Source organism: Balearica regulorum, chromosome 22, assembly GCF_011004875.1.
Source record: "Balearica regulorum gibbericeps isolate bBalReg1 chromosome 22, bBalReg1.pri, whole genome shotgun sequence".
NCBI classification, from domain to species: Eukaryota; Metazoa; Chordata; class Aves; order Gruiformes; family Gruidae; genus Balearica; species Balearica regulorum.
Window position 1 is genome coordinate 7,115,023 of NC_046205.1, and position 15,952 is coordinate 7,130,974.

The 15,952-nt window shown below is 64.0% G+C and overlaps 1 protein-coding gene across 1 annotated transcript; it reads right to left on the reverse strand.

Annotated features, from left to right (window-relative positions):
* Positions 1-484: 484 nt before the first annotated feature.
* COL9A2 (collagen type IX alpha 2 chain) lies at positions 485-15,060 on the reverse strand. Its single transcript, XM_075774105.1, has 32 exons — positions 14,931-15,060; positions 12,986-13,060; positions 12,086-12,121; positions 11,929-11,991; positions 10,500-10,553; positions 10,193-10,228; positions 9,938-9,961; positions 9,742-9,795; positions 9,361-9,414; positions 9,105-9,152; positions 8,767-8,823; positions 8,169-8,222; positions 7,802-7,855; positions 7,032-7,085; positions 6,737-6,790; positions 6,595-6,648; positions 6,345-6,398; positions 6,019-6,072; positions 5,684-5,737; positions 5,445-5,489; positions 5,221-5,274; positions 4,792-4,845; positions 4,660-4,713; positions 3,961-4,032; positions 3,834-3,869; positions 3,551-3,595; positions 3,295-3,327; positions 2,811-2,957; positions 2,159-2,213; positions 1,890-2,078; positions 1,628-1,705; positions 485-1,278 (listed from the first exon to the last, which is right to left on the reverse strand). Exons 1-32 carry the CDS (start codon positions 15,000-15,002, stop codon positions 1,073-1,075), a joined length of 2,073 nt encoding a protein of 690 aa, XP_075630220.1. The 5' UTR covers positions 15,003-15,060; the 3' UTR covers positions 485-1,072.
* Positions 15,061-15,952: the final 892 nt, after the last annotated feature.

Here is a 15,952-nt window from a genome sequence, read left to right on the forward strand (position 1 = left end):
ATGCTTTGCTAATAAACAAAAATTGATTTTTATTTATCTTACAAAGCGAAGCCCCGTTGCTCCTGCCGCACAGCTTTAATCCTTTCTGCTGTCGATGGCAGTAACGAGAGAGACACCTGCGGATCCTGTTAGAGCTGCAGGCCTCCTTTTTAACTATTAAGAGATCGATACCTTTTGCAATGCTGCTAATAGTTTAGTGGCCCACTTGATTGCGAGGGGACTCGGGTGGACTTGGTCTTATTTGAGGGTGCCCAATGAATTTCTGGCAAATTTGCTCAGCTTCTGACGTGGGGGGCTCGGGGAGGTGAATTCCTCTGCGCGTTTGCAGTGGTGCCAGAGGGGAAAAAAGGACCTTTTGCTTAAGAAACTTATTGAGAGGCTGAAATTGTCCCCAAGGATGGGAATGAGCAATTGAGACACCCCACCAGTATAGTCTTGGTTTGATTCAAAGAAATCAACGTGTCATTTCGCTTTATTAACAATCCATCTCATTTTTATTTTCCAGTTTTAAAAAAGTTGGTGTTTTTCTACTCATAGTTATAAAATAATCCTATTTTACAAAGATTTACAGCTCTGTGAGTGCCCAGCAGTGAACGAGGCTGGATCTGGCAAGTCTTTAAATAATCAAACCACAATTTTTGTTTTGGTTTTTTTTTTTTAAAAAAAAAAAAAAGGACAAAAGGGAAATCAGCAATGAGCCAATTCAGCACCAAGCAGGACATAACAGAGTAAGAGGATTTGTATAAAAGACAATTTATTTCCTTGGGAAGGGGCACAGGGAGCAGAGGATGGGTAGAGGGGGCAGGTAACGAACCCCAGTAACAAGGACAGGACTCGGGGTGACTTCTCTTTATTCTCCCCCGTCCCCTGGGCTGTGGGAGGGGGGTGATACCTACACCAAATTAAATTCCCGAGGCTGCGTCTCCCCCCGGGCAGCTGCCCCGAGCCCAGCGCCCTCCCGCAGCCGGGACGGGCAGAGGTCGCTCCCTACGGATTTGCAGTTTTCTGGTCTCTTTGCTGCCAGCCCCGGCGTGGGTTTGCCAGCCGGGTCTGCCGCGGTGCCGGTGCCTCCTCAGTAGACGGGTCCCTTGACGGCCCCCGGCTCCGTCAGGCGTGCGGCAGCGTACGCCGAGGCTCCCAGGCAGGCGGCCGGCTCGCAAAAACCTGGCAAGCCGGTGGGACCGGGCAAGCCCGGCCGGCCAGCCTCTCCCGGGGAGCCCGGCACGCCACGCTCCCCAGCTTTGCCATCGAGCGCGTGGCCGGGGATGCCGGGGAGACCTGCAACAGGAGCGTGGCCATCAGCGGGTACGTGCGTGCTGCGTTTGTGGGTGCTGAGCCCAGCCTTTGCCGGAGCAGGGACCGGGGCGTGGGAAACGGTGCCGGTGAGGATTGGGGATGCGTTAGCAGAGCGGCGCGGTGAGTGAGCGATACCGAGGGGCCAGGAGGCGGCAAAGGGTGCTGCCTCCGGCTTGTGAAGTTGGAGGTTTGCGCAATGAATCTGTGCGGGTTTGCAAGGATGGGCCAGAAGGTCCCAAGCCGCTGCTGGGTGCGTCATCACCAAGGGGCATGGGGGCTGCGGGGACCTGCCACTGCCTGCCCTGTCTGTGTCGAGGGTAGAGGGACTTACCTGGGATCCCCGGGGGACCCGGCATGCCTGGGTGGCCGCGACCAGCTTCTCCTCGCTCGCCCTTCTCACCTCGCTTTCCTGCGGGGAAAGGAACGGGGGAACAGCTTGCTGGGGCCGCAGCGGGAAACGCGGTCCCGGGAGGGGAGGGGGCCGCCCCTGCCCAGGGACTGAGGCAAGGGACAAGTGTGGCAGGAGGAGGCAGGGTCAGCCCCGAGGAGGATTTCTGCCCGTCACGGTGTGGGTATGGCCACCCACCGCCTACCTTTAGGTCCTATGTTGCCGATCTGCCCAGCAGCACCCAGGATGCCGGGAACACCTCGAGGTCCCATGGGTCCGTGCGGACCCTGTTCACCAGGTGGCCCTGGGGGACCGGGGGGTCCAGGGGGTCCCATGGCACCGACTCCACCCAGGGCTGCTCTCTTGGCGCTGACCGCCACCTCCGCCAGCTGCTCTGTAGGGCAGAGAGAGGCCGGTGTGGGACGGGACGCGGTGCCAGCCACCCGGCCGGAGGTGCCTCGCTCACCCCCTCACCTTGCAGCATCTTCAGGACCACGTCAACGATGTGCTGGTCCCCAGCGTCCCGGCCCTGCCAGCGGTGAGAAGAGGGACATGCTGTAAAGGGAGATCACTCCTTCTGTCCGTATCTGCACCCCCAGAGCTGGTCCCATCCTGCCCCCTCCCGCCCCCCCGGTCCAGAGCACCTCCCCACACCTGATGCCACCTTCCCAACCCTTTTTGTTTCCCATCTGGTCCCAGTACCAGTGCTGCAGCCCCAGCTCACGCCATGCCCCACCATGCTGCAACCTCCTCTTGGCACTAACTTTCTGCAGCCCCGTTTCACAAGCCTAAAGGAGGCTTATACAGAAAAATTCCGTGCCCTGGACGGGCCATAAAGATACATATTGGAGCTAAACCTGCTGCTGGTGCTATATACAGTGAGAAATAAAGAATTCTTCTTTTCTAGAGAGGTGGGAACCCAGCTCAGCCCTCTTGGAGAGCTCATGGGGGAGCGCTAGCAGGTCCCGAGCGGAACGGCAGCCGTTTCCCAGAGGAATTGTTTGGTAAGAAAAGGTCGGGGGCAATTCAGCTGCGGAGCTGAACAAGCCGATGGTGGCAGCCCCCAGGTCACCACCTACGCGGTGCAGGAGGTGAGAAGGGGATGTGGGGTGCTGGGGGTACTCACCGCTACACCCCGCTGGCCGGGCATCCCTGGCACGCCGCGCTCCCCAACGAGTCCTCGTGGGCCGGGGGGTCCCGGGTAGCCTCGCACGCCGGGTGCGCCTGCATCCCCCGAGGGGCCGGGGAAGCCGAGCTCACCCTGGATACCTTGCTGCCGTGGGGATGGAGAGCGGTGTCAGGATCAGGGAGCTCAGCCCCATCCTGAGCACAAGGGCTGCACCCTGAGACCCCAAGGACTTCCAATACCAACTGCTGCAGCTGGGTTCTGAGCCCAAAACAGGGTCTGAACCCGATTCCAGGGCTGAACATGGTCACTGAAGCCCATCTCCAGTGAAAACGCTTTCTTGGGTGACCAGCGTGCCGCATGCAGCAGCTCCGTGGAGCACCGCTGCCTTTGTCAGGAGGATCGCCTCCAGCTGAGGGTCCCGCAGAGCCACCCAGCGCGGAGCTGCAGGGAGCCCCTCGCTCCCAACCCCCCGGTCACTCACCTGTCCCTTCGGCCCCGGCTCGCCTGATTCACCCTGGGGACAGAGGACACAAGAAATGTGATGGGGAGACAGCACGAATTTGGAGCTGCAGCTGCGGGGGAGGCACAGGTACCCCCCCGAGCGCCCCGCGGCTGTGCTGGGGTGCAATGCTGCGGTGCCCGGGGCCAGGCCAGGCAGGAGACCCCAGCAGGGGCAGGGACCCACATCCAGCCCACGTTCTTCCACCCCACCCCAGGAACCATCTGCAGGGACCCACCTTCTCTCCTTTCAGCCCTGCGAGGCCGTGAACACCGGGGTCTCCCTAGAAGAAAGGCAAGGAGAGATGCGACCCTTCACCACCAGCACCCGCCTCCCCCGCAGCCGCTTTAACCCCCCTTTCCAACTGCTGCGCCCGACCGGGATGCTGGGGGTATCGACGGAGAAGGCGCCTGGTGCCAGTGGGTGTCAGCCCCCTCCAGAGATGGGTGCCAACTCTGTTAAACACAGGTGTCTGATTCCCCACCGATCCCCCAGCCCAGGCAAGAGGGTGCTGTACTCACGGTACTGCCTCTGGGGCCAGTTTTCCCTGGGGAGCCCTGGAGAAAGGAGAGGGGGGGGGATCAGCTCAGCGCAGCTTCCCTGAGCCGGACCCCAGAGCAGCCCAACCCTGCACCCAGGAGCACTCGCCTTGTCTCCTTTGACTCCCGGCAAGCCTTGGGGTCCTGGGATCCCCGGCGGACCCTGCTCACCCTTGGGCCCCTGGAGATCAAGGTAAGGGGGGAAAAAGAGAAAAATGAGTGAGAAGAGCCCGTGGGAAGACCCTCCTCCCCCATTGGAGCATCCTCTCCAAGGAAAGGAGATGCACGGGCAGTTCCCCATCGCCTCCAGCAGCTCAGGCTGCCCCACAGCATCCCAACCTGCCCCGAATCCGGCCTTTGTGGGGCCCAGGGCAGAAAGTGATGGAGGAGCTTCCCCTCCACCGATGTAGAGGGGGGCTTCACCAGGGACAGGGCCCTGGCCCCCAGGAAGCCAGAGGGACAAAAGTCACTTTTTGGCCATTTTTCCACCCGGGGAAAGGTTCCAAGGGGGGCCGGGCAGCCTCCCTGCTCTCACCGGGCTGGGAGGAAATTCTTCTCCCGGCTGGGGCTGCAAACCCAGCGCGGCCCCGGGACCACTAATCCCCAAGCTATTTGCCCGTTGGCTAATCCCTCACCCGGCAGCCAGGCACAGCGGGACGGGGCGCGTGACCGACCCAAATGAGAGGTCCGTGCAGGCGGTGCCAGCTGTGCCCCCGTCCCTCCTCCCCAGCGCACACCCGGGGCTGAGCATCCCCAGGCCATGCCGAGGCGAAGCCCGTTTCCCGGCCCGGCTGCGGGCACGACTCACCGCTTTCCCCTGCTCGCCGGGGGGGCCCACGAGGCCGCGCTCACCCCGGTCGCCCTGCGGAGACCCGGGAAGAGAGAAGGGTCAGGGGCACCTCCCGGCACCACCGCAAACCCTGCGGAGCCCCGGACTCACCTTCATCCCGGGGACGCCCTGCGGTCCCTGCTCACCTCGAGGTCCAGGTTCACCCTAAGAGGGGGGAAAAAAAAATAAAAACCAGACCAGCTGCCTCTCTGTCGCATTCACATGCCATCATCTGCCCTTCATCCTTCCCCGAGGGACGCGTGGCCCCGTCCTCGTCCCCTGCAGCCACGCGAAGGGCTGCCGCTGCACCGGGTGGCCAAGGAGGTGCTGGGCACAGGGCGGGAGAAGCGGCCCCAAGGGCTTCCCCGGGAGGGAGCTGCTGCGGGGGCAGAGGAAGAGGAGGGTTTTGGGGGGGGGGTGTGTGTGTAAAGTGCCCAACTCTGCTTTCTGTTTGACAGCAAATAGGGAAAAAAGAACAAGAGAGAGCGCGTGACCCCCAGGCTGTGCCCGGGAGGAACATGGTGACATCGCTGTACTTACCATCTGCCCCGGGGCACCGGTGACGCCAGGCTGGCCCCGAGCACCCACTTCGCCCTGCGAACAGGAGACAGAGGCGGTTCGGGGACAGCACAGACAGGGGAGGGCACGGCATGGGGACAAGGCTGCGCGCTCAGGGATGGAGCGTGGAGGCTGCCGCAGCGCCGTGCGGGGTGAGCGGGGCTGGGGGGGGACACATTGCGGTACGAGGGGTGACCCAGACCCACCTTATCTCCTGGGCCACCTTTGCTTCCTGGCTGGCCCGGCAAGCCCTGCAGAAACAAAGCCGGGATCAAACCCTGTGCACAGCACCGCAGGCGGCGACCCTGCCGGGTCCCCGTGCCCGGAGGCAGCATCCCTGCTGGGTGCTGGCCCTGCACCCTGGCACAACCCAGGGATGGGGGTCCCACCCCACAGGTAATGGGGTACCAGCCTGGGCGGGGGGATCCCACGCTCCCATACTCACAGCTTGTCCCCGGTGTCCCGGCAGCCCTGGGCGACCAGCCTGTCCCACGCCACCCTGCAAGGGACAGAGAGGCTGTTACCGCACGGCGGCGAAGGGTGCAGAAATGGGGTGTCCACAGGTGGAACAAGGGAGTCCCAGCCAAAGGGGGACACTGTCCTTGACCCTGCAGGGACAGCCACCTTCCACCAGTCAGGAGATGCCACATCAAGAGCCAGGACTGTATGCCATTTGCCATCCCCATCATTTCCAGCAAGCGCTGGTACGAGGGCAGCGTGTGCCTGTTCCACGCTGCCGGCACAGGCAGCACCCAGCAGCCCCTGCCCGCGGCAGCTCACCTTCACGCCTGGGATACCCGGGGTGCCGTCTTTGCCATCGATGCCCGGGAGACCCTGCAAGACGGGGAAGAGTCACTCGGTCTGACACCTCTGAGAGGGACTGAAAGGCTCTTGGTGGGGGCAAAAAAAGGCTGGGAAGGGAAAGGAAAGCTCCAGCCCTGCATGGAGCAGGGCTCCCAGCACAGCCAGGCACCCCCAGCCCTGCGCTGAGCCGGGCTGCAAGGACGCAGCGTGGCCCCAAACAGGACAGAGAAGGACGGAGAGGTCTTCTCCTTGCAAGGGGCTCAGCACTAGGTGTGGGCACGGGTACCGCTGGCTGTACTTACATTCTCTCCCTTGGGGCCGATGTCTCCTTGGGGCCCCCTGATGCCACGGCCACCCTAGAGCAGGAGAGAGCAAGCATTGTTTGAGCTCTTGGTGCGGGGAATGGAGCTGGGAGAAGGAGGAGATGCCCTTCGAGGGCACCCCGGGCAGAGCCCCTCTCCGTGCCGGGGAGTGGGGCCAAGCTGGGGAAAAGGAGGCATTGACATCGCACGGAGCATGGCACTGGCCTCCCCGCACGGGCAGGTTACCTACCAGATCTCCCTTCTCCCCAGGGTCCCCAGGTGGTCCTTTGGGGCCTTCCCTGCCCTGGAGGGGAGAAAGACGGGGGCTGAGCAGCAAAGCATGGGGTCCCCTGCCCGTCCTGCAGCCCCCGGGGACGAGGGAGGGCACTCACCGGCCGCCCAGCTGCTCCGATGGTTCCAACCATCCCCTTGTAACCAGCAGGACCCTGCAGAGAGAACACGGGGGGGGGTCAATTCCTCCCATCCCAACCTCAGCCCGCAGCCAGGTCTGACCCCAGTAGCAGGAGGCAGCGCACAGCTCCGCAGGACGGCCCACCAGCCACGTTAGCGATGCTCCGGGGAAGCAGCCTCCAGCCTGGGAAGCATCGCCACGGCTCAGCCCCGGGGAGCTGGTGCCCCTGACCCCAGAGCCAGGCACGGCCGCCCCTGCGTCCCACCGGCACTTACCGTCTCGCCCTTGGGTCCTGCCATCCCCGGGTAACCCCTCAGGCCCTGCGGTCCCTGCGGGGAAGGAAACAACAGCCGGCTTAGCTGGAAACGGCCCCAGGAGCAGCCCAGGGGGGAGCCGCAATTAAAGCAAAAGCCGGTACTGGAAATCAGCCGGTTTTGCCAAACGCGAGGTATTTCAGTCCCGCCGCTCGCTCCTCATTCTGCAGCCCCCCACCAGGCGCTTTTCCAGCTGTCAGTTCGATAACAGCAACGGCCCCAAACTGGTGCTGCTTCCCCCACCAAAGCTCTTGGCTTCAAAGCGGTTTTGCCCTTTCCTGGACTGAAGGGCTCAGCCCGTTAATTACTTTTCATCTTCAAAGTGCTCGGCAAGCTCAAACAGCTTTAATCCGCACGTCCCCGTGGTGAGCTGGGCACCGCAGCCCCCGATCAAGTGGGGTAAGGGGGGGCTCGATGTACATGAGCAATTCGTCCCCAGCCGCTGAGTTAGTCACGTTAACGTGCACTAACCACCGAGGTGCCCGGGCCAGCACGGACCGTGGAGGTCTCCATCGGGATGCGGCTTGGCCACCCTCCTGGCAGCGGCTCCGTGGCTGGGAGGAGGGAGATGGATGGGACGAAGGTTTCACTCCGGTCCCAGCGGTGGGTCCCCGGGAGCAGGGACACACTGACGTCCCGTCCCTGGTGTCCAGGGCCAAGCACAAACCAGCCGCCCCCCAGCCCCTGGGGCACCCGGGGGGCAGAGCAGCAAAGAGAAATGAATGTGTTACCGGAGGGCCTGGGACGCCTTGTTCTCCGGAGACGCCAACGTCACCCTTGGGGCCCTGGGGAGGGATGGAGAGGAGAGAGGTGAGTGTTGGGGTGCAGCGGGGGTCAAACCACCCTGGGGATCCAAAACCCCCTCACCTGGGACCTGGCAGGGGATGGGGATAGGTGGGGGTCCCCAGGGAGCCACCGTGGGAAGACCACCCTTCCACCCTCCGTTTCCCAGCCCCGGATCTCCCTCCTCCCTCTCCCTCCTCTTTCTTTCCTTCCCCCTTTCTCTCCCCAGACCCGCTGCCCTCCGGTCCAGCCCCAGCTGCCCCAGAGGCGGGCACGCCTGGCTCCTTCTGGGAAGCTGCCGGAGAGCTCACTCACCTGCCTGCCCTGCCTGCCGGGCTCCCCGAGGGCACCGGGACGGCCTCTGTGTCCCTAAGGGTGAAGAGGAAGATCATGAGCATCCCTGGGCAGAGCAGCAGGGTCGGGGCAGAGTCCTGATGGCCACGTCACCTGGAGCCACCCAGGCCACAACATCCCACCCCGGGGTGCCCGCTGGTGACGTGGCGGGGCTCAGTATCCCGCTGGTGACGTGGTGGGGCTCAGTATCCCGCTGGTGATGTGGTGGGGCTCAGCACCCCACAGCTGTGAGGGTGTGTGGTCGGATGCCCACTGGGTTTAACCCTCCGGGATTTGCAGCGGAGGAGCTGGGCAGCGGCACGGCTGGAGCTGGGGCTTTGGCACAGGGTGTCACCCCCCACGAAGGGGCTGGCAGGAGCTGGGGAGCCACTGGGGACCTCTCCCACAGCGCCTTTTCCCCCAGGGCTCTCTGTGCATGCATGTCCTCATGGTCCCAGAGGAGCAGAGCAGCTCCCGAGCTCCCCGTGCCTCCAGACCGGGGAAGGCTCCTCCACTCAGGCACAGCATGCTGGAGGAGGTGGTCCCTGTTCGCTCCCTGGCAGCTCCAGGGTTCCCTCACCTTCAGTCCCTGCAGTCCCTGGGGACCCTTGGGACCTGGCGGGCAGGTGGTGGGGCACTGGTGGGGAAGAAGAAACACAGGTTGAGTCGGGGAAGGTCCCGGATGCTGCAGAGGAGCCGTGCTGGGAAGGACGGGCTCCCACGCTGCGCAGTGACCCAGGGGACCCACCGCTCGCAGCATCGTTTCGGCTGGGACTCTGCTCCCCCCGCCAACTCTATGGGCCCCCAGTTACCAAACTACACTGGTGGCTGTACTTCAGGCCAGGGCAGCACAGGCTCTTCCAGGTGCCGTTACCCTGCGAAGGCCTGCTGAAGGGACAGGGGAAGGGCGGCTCTCACCAAGAAATCCGCGCTGCCTTCCAGTCCTTGGATGTGTCCTGGGGGGCCCTGGAGGGAAGGAGACCATCAGCATCCCCGGTTTAATATCAGCACGATTTTACAGGGGGGGTGAACGTTACACCTGGGAGGGAGAGGAGCAAGGCACGGAGTGGGAGGTGCGTGCCAGAGCCCCAGTCCTGGCCCCAAACCTTGGGCTGAGGGGCTGGGGGACTTTTTCCCTCCTGCAGAAAATGCTGATGATTGGGGAGATACTCACGGGTTTCCCTGGAGGGCCTGGGGGACCTCGCGGGCCATCGGGTCCAGGGTCACCCTAGGAAAAAACAACCCCAGGAAAGGAGATTTAGGGGTGGGGAGGCAGCAGGTACCGCTGGAGCCAGGGTGGAGAGGTGTGATGAAGCACCAGAGACCCAGGCTGTCACACTCAGGCATCCCCCAGCCATGAGCTGGGAGGGGATGGACGGTGCTGGGGGACCCGGCTGCAGGGCACAGGGTCCATCACCCCTCCGTCCCCACCGTAGGACCTTGCTCGCCCATATTACAGGGTCGTCCCCGTTTACCCCAGGAGCCCCGAAGTGCGGAGAAGCGGATGCTGGCGTGAGGAGGGGAGGTTTTCCCACATCCCCTTCTGATCCCTCACCTTGGGTCCCAGTGCTCCGATCTCTCCAGGAAGCCCAACCTGGCCTGGAAGCCCCTTAAGGAGAAGAGAGACATTCACTGAGTGAGAGAGACCGAGCCCTGAGAGCCCCCCTTTGGGGGTGCTGAGATGTGAGCTCTTCCAGCGCAACCCGGAGCGGGGTCCCGGCCACCCACAGCCCCACAAGTGCAGCACTTACGGGTGGTCCTGGCAGCGAAGGGCCCTGCAACAAGAAGAAAAAGACAGTTGGTCGAAATTCTCCAAACCCCCCTGAAACCACCAGCATCCCTGCCCTGAGCAGGGCAATGCCCACGCCACCACCAAGGATGTGGATGGGGGGGGCTAAGGCTGGACCCCCGCTCTGCTCCCACCCCACTTGTGGGTGCTCAGGGAGTGGGTGCCGGAGCCAGGAGCGGGCGCATCACCGGTGGCCGCGGGAGAGGCAGATACTCACGGGGAGCCCCGGTGGCCCTGGGAGTCCGGGCTGGCCCTGCCGGGACAGAAGGGGAGAGTCAGGAGCCAAAACGGGAGGGTCTGGCCCCATCAAGCCCCGCTCCGCTGCTGCGTGAACTCCCAAAATTCACCCGCCCCGGACCCAGCCTCAGTGCCCGCTCGTTGCCAAATACTCCATCACCCAATTCCTGCATCCGCGCATTCCCTCCGTGGCGACGGAGCTGGTCCCAGCCTGGCCAGGCCCCGCGGGCTCCAGGAGGGGAAGGCGGGAGCCCGGAGCAGCTGCCCCGGAGCAGCCCCTCACTCACTTTAATTCCTGGCCCACCGATGGGCCCTGGCTCCCCTTTCGCTCCCGTCAGGCCCTGCAAGAGGAGAGATGGTGGGAGGTTATTGCCAGCATTTCTGCTCTCCAGCCCCGTGGTTTTGCTGCGGCTCTTTCCATCACGAGGGGCTGAGGGTTATTGGTGGGGAATTCGTGCTTGTGGCTGCTGCGCACATCACGCAGCAAACCCGGAGATGCAGCTGGTGCCTGGACCCCAGCCCCAACGGCACAGAGCGCCTTGCAGCCATGTTCCACAGCCCCCGCGAGTCCCCGGGGCTCGGCAGGGACCCTGGCACCGCAGGGCACGTCCAGCACACCCAGCCCCGGCAGAGGCATGGGGGGGGCTTGGTCTGTCCGTGATCCCGCTTGTACCAGCTCCGGGTCGCTCCCTGGCTCCCCCGTCCCCCGCTCCAGCACAGGCGAGGGCTGCGCCTGTGCCGGGGTTTGGATCCCTGCGGCTGATGGCTTGAGCTTCACCCACGGGCTAAATCCTGCACGCTGCTGGGCACACGGGGACGGCGTGGGTGGAGAGTCCCTCGCTCAGCCCAGCTCCGCTCAGCATCCGTATTCAAAGGAGCTGAACTCTTCTGCAGGCCCGTTAGCCTGGATGAATAATGCATGCTTGTAATGACAGTTATTATTCTATTCATTTATTATTGAAGAAGAAACCCCAAAAGGTTTATGAAGCACCGTCCAGAGACACAAAAGCGCAGCCTGTAGTTTGGGTTTCCTTCTGATGAGCGGGTGAATCCCTGACGCTCGCAGGCACTTACCGGTGCAGCCGGGGGGCAGGCACCCAACCCAAACCTCCCCGGGGGCCACCGCGCACCCCTGCGCACCCCGGCCGGGGGAGCCTGAGGCCAGGAGCCGGCCGGCGAGCATCAGGGCGTCAAGGCAGGGCAAGGAGGCAGCTCCGTCCCCTTTCTGCCTGCCGCCTCTGCCCTGGCCGTGCTTCTGCCAGGGAGGGGACAGCGGGGGAAGTCACCGACGTGGGTGCCAGGGGGGTGGCTCCGGGGGTCACGGCATTGCTCCAGATTCGTTCTGGAGGAAACGAGAGCTGAACCAGGGCTCAGGACAGCAGCTGCCGTAAAGGACAAGGAAAAGTCTTTTCTGTGTTCTGGGGTGTGGGTGCCGCAGCTTCGCTGGCACAGCTCTCACCCTGCGTGGGGTGGAGGGGGGACGCGCTTTCGGAGCCGGGGCAGTGGGAGGGGGTGGCAGCAGCCCTGCCTGGGCTCTGCCCGCCTTTCCTGCTGTGGTTCAAAAGGTGCTTTCAGCTCCCGCACGAAGGGATTTTGGCACTTTCTTAGGTGCGACCGAAAAGGATCCCTGTGCCGGGGAGGAGTTTGCTGAGACCCTGCTGGGACCCGAGGGCTGCGGCCAGGCACGCTGCGGGGGGACAGGGGGTCGGTACTCACGTCAATGCCCGGCTTCCCTGGGGGTCCGTCTGGACCGGGGGCTCCGGGCTCGCCCTTGGCACCCTTTAAAAGAGAAGAGGCGTGGGGGCAGGTTGAAAGGAACTCCTCCAGAAGGGGTGAGACCGTGGGTGAGCTGTGGGGAGGGATGGGTACTCACCGGGGAGCCGGGGGCTCCGGCAGAGCCTTTGTCACCCTGGGGAAAGGGAAGAAAGATATAAAAAGGGGTCTGTGACCCCGCGGAGCCAGGCTCAGCAACGCAGGGGGCTCAGGACCTGTGTCTCCCATCCACCTCCCCAAGCCGGAGCGAGATGCTGGATCCCCCAGCGCAGCAGCCAGGTCAGGATGGGGCCGGTGTTGAGAAGAGAGGGCTGTGCTGGGGTTGTGGGAGGGCTGCGGCCGTTGTGGGTATAAATAGCACTAAAATAACACCCTGGGGCAACTATCGGAGAAAGGGTCCTTTCTGCTGGGGCACAGATCTCCCTTCTGTTCAGGCTCCCTCCCCACAGCCCCGGGGAGGGTCTGGGAGCCATGGACGCCCGCCACAGCCCTCGGCCACGTCGCTGCTCTGTGGGCACCCAACCGGGGTGTCCTGCTCCCCGCCACACCCCCAGCTCCCCCTCCTCGCTGGGCATCTCTGGGCTGATCCCTGCACTGACCCCCCCCCCCCCGAGCATCCTCCGCTGCCCAGACAAGGGTGCCCCAAGCACCCTGCGCCTGCCGCTGTGCTCCCCAAAAAGCATCTCGGGCCCCATTTCCCAAGGCGGTCAGGAGGCCACGGGCTGCTGTCCTGGGGAGGCAGATGGAGCCGCGGTGCAGGAGCTGTGCTGCCCCAGGCCATCGCTGCTGCCCAGGGCCACCGGCAGAGCTGGGGAAGCCGGGGATGCTCCATCTGCCCCAGCCAGGGAGCAGCACCGTGCGGGAACCATACGGCATCGGCACCCCTGCCCTCCGCCGAGCCTCTGCCCGAACAATGTCCCTCTTTGTGCTGCGGGTCCCCTCCCTCCCTCCTCCCTCCCTCCTTCCCGCCTGCACAGGTTCCCGGCCGTGCCGTACTCACGTCGATGCCATCCGCTCCCGGCACTCCTGGGGGACCAGGGGGCCCTCGTGGGCCGGGCTCTCCCGGTGGCCCTCGCTAAGGGAAAAGAAAACGGGACCCACGTCAGGAAGAAGCAGCCCGACCACGAGAGATGATGGGGGTCAGAGGGAGCCCAGGGCACAGCGCTCGCTGCTGGCACGTGCTGGGGACCCGTCTCTGGACGGTTGGGATGCAGCGAGCACCCCAGGGCATCAGAGCTCTGCCCCTCCCCACGGGCCCCGTGGCCCCGGGAAAGGCATGGATGGAGAAACCCGGGAAATCTCCCCCCACCCTGCCACGACCAGCTCCCCGTTCCCTCCTTGGTTTCTACCCCATCGTTGCTCCCTCCTGCCCTGGTGCCCGCGGGGCTCCTGCCCTGGCCGGGTCTCATCAGGGTGATGGCAGCGCTTGGCCCCTCTCGGCGCGGGGTGCAAGCCCAGCACTGGGATTTCCAAGAGCACCGGCAAGATTTCGGTGCCCAAAGCCCTGGTATGAAACGGGGACCCCGAGCCCCTCCATGTGAGCACTCCTGCCTGAGCCGGGCTGGCTGCCTGCCTGGCTGCCTGCCTGCTGCCCGCAGCACCGCTCCGCAGCATCGCACAAAAGCGCCATTCAGCCGGCGGCAGGGGAGCTCCCCGAGCAGCCTGACCCCAGCTCTGAGGTTTGCACAGGACTCCGCAGGAGCAACTTTGCAAAGAAATCTCTGTTATCCTAACGGGGCGTTTGCGGGGAAGAAACTCCGATCCCCGAGACTGAACCCCTGGTGTTCCTGGAAATGAAAACCAGACGGGCTGGCTGGAGCCGCACGCCTGCAACTCCAGCACCTTTCCAGGCTTATTTATTTTAAAGTGAAGGGTATAAGGATGAGAGGTGTTGCTGGTTTGTTCACAGAACTAGGAGAGCCCCGGCTTTGCCTTGGAAGCAAACCCCACGGTCAGGGTGGGAGCGAGCACCCGTCCCGGGGAGCACCCATGAATGGCACCTTTGTCCTGCCCGAATGATTTCCAAATGGTTCCTTGTTCCAAGAGCTCCCACGTCCCCTGGCAGGATCCTGCTCCCCTGGCCAGACCCGACCACCACAAGCCCTCGGGCATCCCCGGGGGGCTGGTTTCGGAAGGCAGCTGCTCCCCCAGCTCTCTGTAGCCAGGCTGTCCATGCCGGCAGGGAGCTCAGGAGCTGCGTGGGCAGATTTTTTTCCCAAATCTGTTACAAAAATCTAATTTTTGGGGTTGCAGGGCAGGGAGAGTTTTCCTCTTTTCGAGTGTGATCCCAGGAGGATCACTGCCTGTCCCGCTCACCCCGAGGAGCGGAGGGACACCTTCTCTTCCTTCTCTTTTATTCATTTTCTCCTGCCCCTGGGTGAGTCCAGAGACACCTCCAGGACCCCCGGCCCCCAGCACCTCCACCCCGGCGTCCCTCCCCGCCACCCCTCGGCAAGCCCCCGCACAGCCCTGGGAAGGACAGAGCCCCCCGCAGCCCGGCTCCGCAGCACGTCCAGCAAAGCAGAAGAAAATGAACATTTTCCCAGGTGATGGGGGGGGGCAGAAGATCTGGTGGCTGCTGGGGAGGGAAACGGCAAAGTCTCCCCGATTGCTGCCCCAAGGGGAAAATAAAACTAAACTTGTTTAACTAACAAGTCCCAAACTCCAAGCCGTGCAGCCCAGCCCTGTCCCCGTCCCGCGGGGCTGGGGGCAGCTTGCGGCACAGAGAGGTCCCCGGTGGGTCGGGGCTGTGGGGGCTGCTCCCACCCCCCCACCATGGGACCTTCCTGGGAAAACCAAGCGAAAGGTGCTGGGAAAATAAGCAGCAAGTCCCAGGGGTGCTCAGCACTGCAAGCGAGCGTCTGCAATGGGGGGGAACGGGGACCGTCCCCTCTCTGTCCCCCATCCCAGCCCGGTGCGGAGGGGGGGCCAAGCCAAGGACTTACAATCTGGGCCAGGCAGAGACAGGCGGCTTGGAGCAAGAGCCAGAGCTGGAGAACGGGGGAGCAGCCGGCCATGGCGAGGGCGGCCGGCACCGAGCGGCGGTGGCCTCGTCTCAGGTATGGCAGCAGCCCCGACTGCACAGCCGGACACTGGAGGAGGAGGAGGAGGAGGAGGAGGGGGCTCATTAATATGGAGCAGTGGGATGAGGGCAGGCGGGCAGCCCTGGCCCCCCGCCCCCCCGCTCAGGTGAGCCCGTGGTTATTTTGGGCTGCATGGCTGGACGGTGCCGGAGGATTTGGCACGAGGGTGGTGGAGGATTTGGCATGAGCGGTACAAAGGAGCTTTAACGCAGACAAGGGGCTGGGAGAGGAGGACGAGCTGGGGGGGCTGCTGTTGGGGCTGCATGGTGAGACCCCAGCCAGGACATCTGCGTGGGCACCCCCAGGAGTGCCAGGGTGTCCCCTGGCACGTCCCCATCGCGATGCCGGTGCCAGTGCCACGGGGCATCGTGCTGCCGGGGGCCGGGGCTGCGGTTGCCCCCACACCCTGTGATGGGGTCGGCACTGGGAGCCGGTTCCTGCCACCCCACGGAGGGTCCTGTGGGATTTCTGACGTGTCTGCCCCTATTTCTGCCCTCTGAGCCCCCGTGCAGCCCCAGGCAGGGCAGCCGCCCCGCTGCGGGTCCTGGAGCACCCCTGGGAAATGCCCCCCACATCCCCAGTGTGGCACTGGGAGGGGAAGGGGGGCTGTGCCAGGGGGTCACCAGCTGCTCCCCACAGCCCTGGCAGGGCACGAGGCCGCGTCCGTGGGGGCACAGATGCCCCGCTCATCACCTCCCCCCGTGCCCAGCTCCCCCCACCCAGCTCCTGCCTTCGCTGGCAGCCGCCCCCTGAATTTGCCACCCCCCCAGCTCCCAGGGAACGCGGGGATGATTCATCTTGGCGATTTCTTCCTCCTCCTCACAGAGGGCTCGAAGGCTCCGCCATGAGCCGCTGCAGAGATTCATCGGTATTGGGGGGGTGCT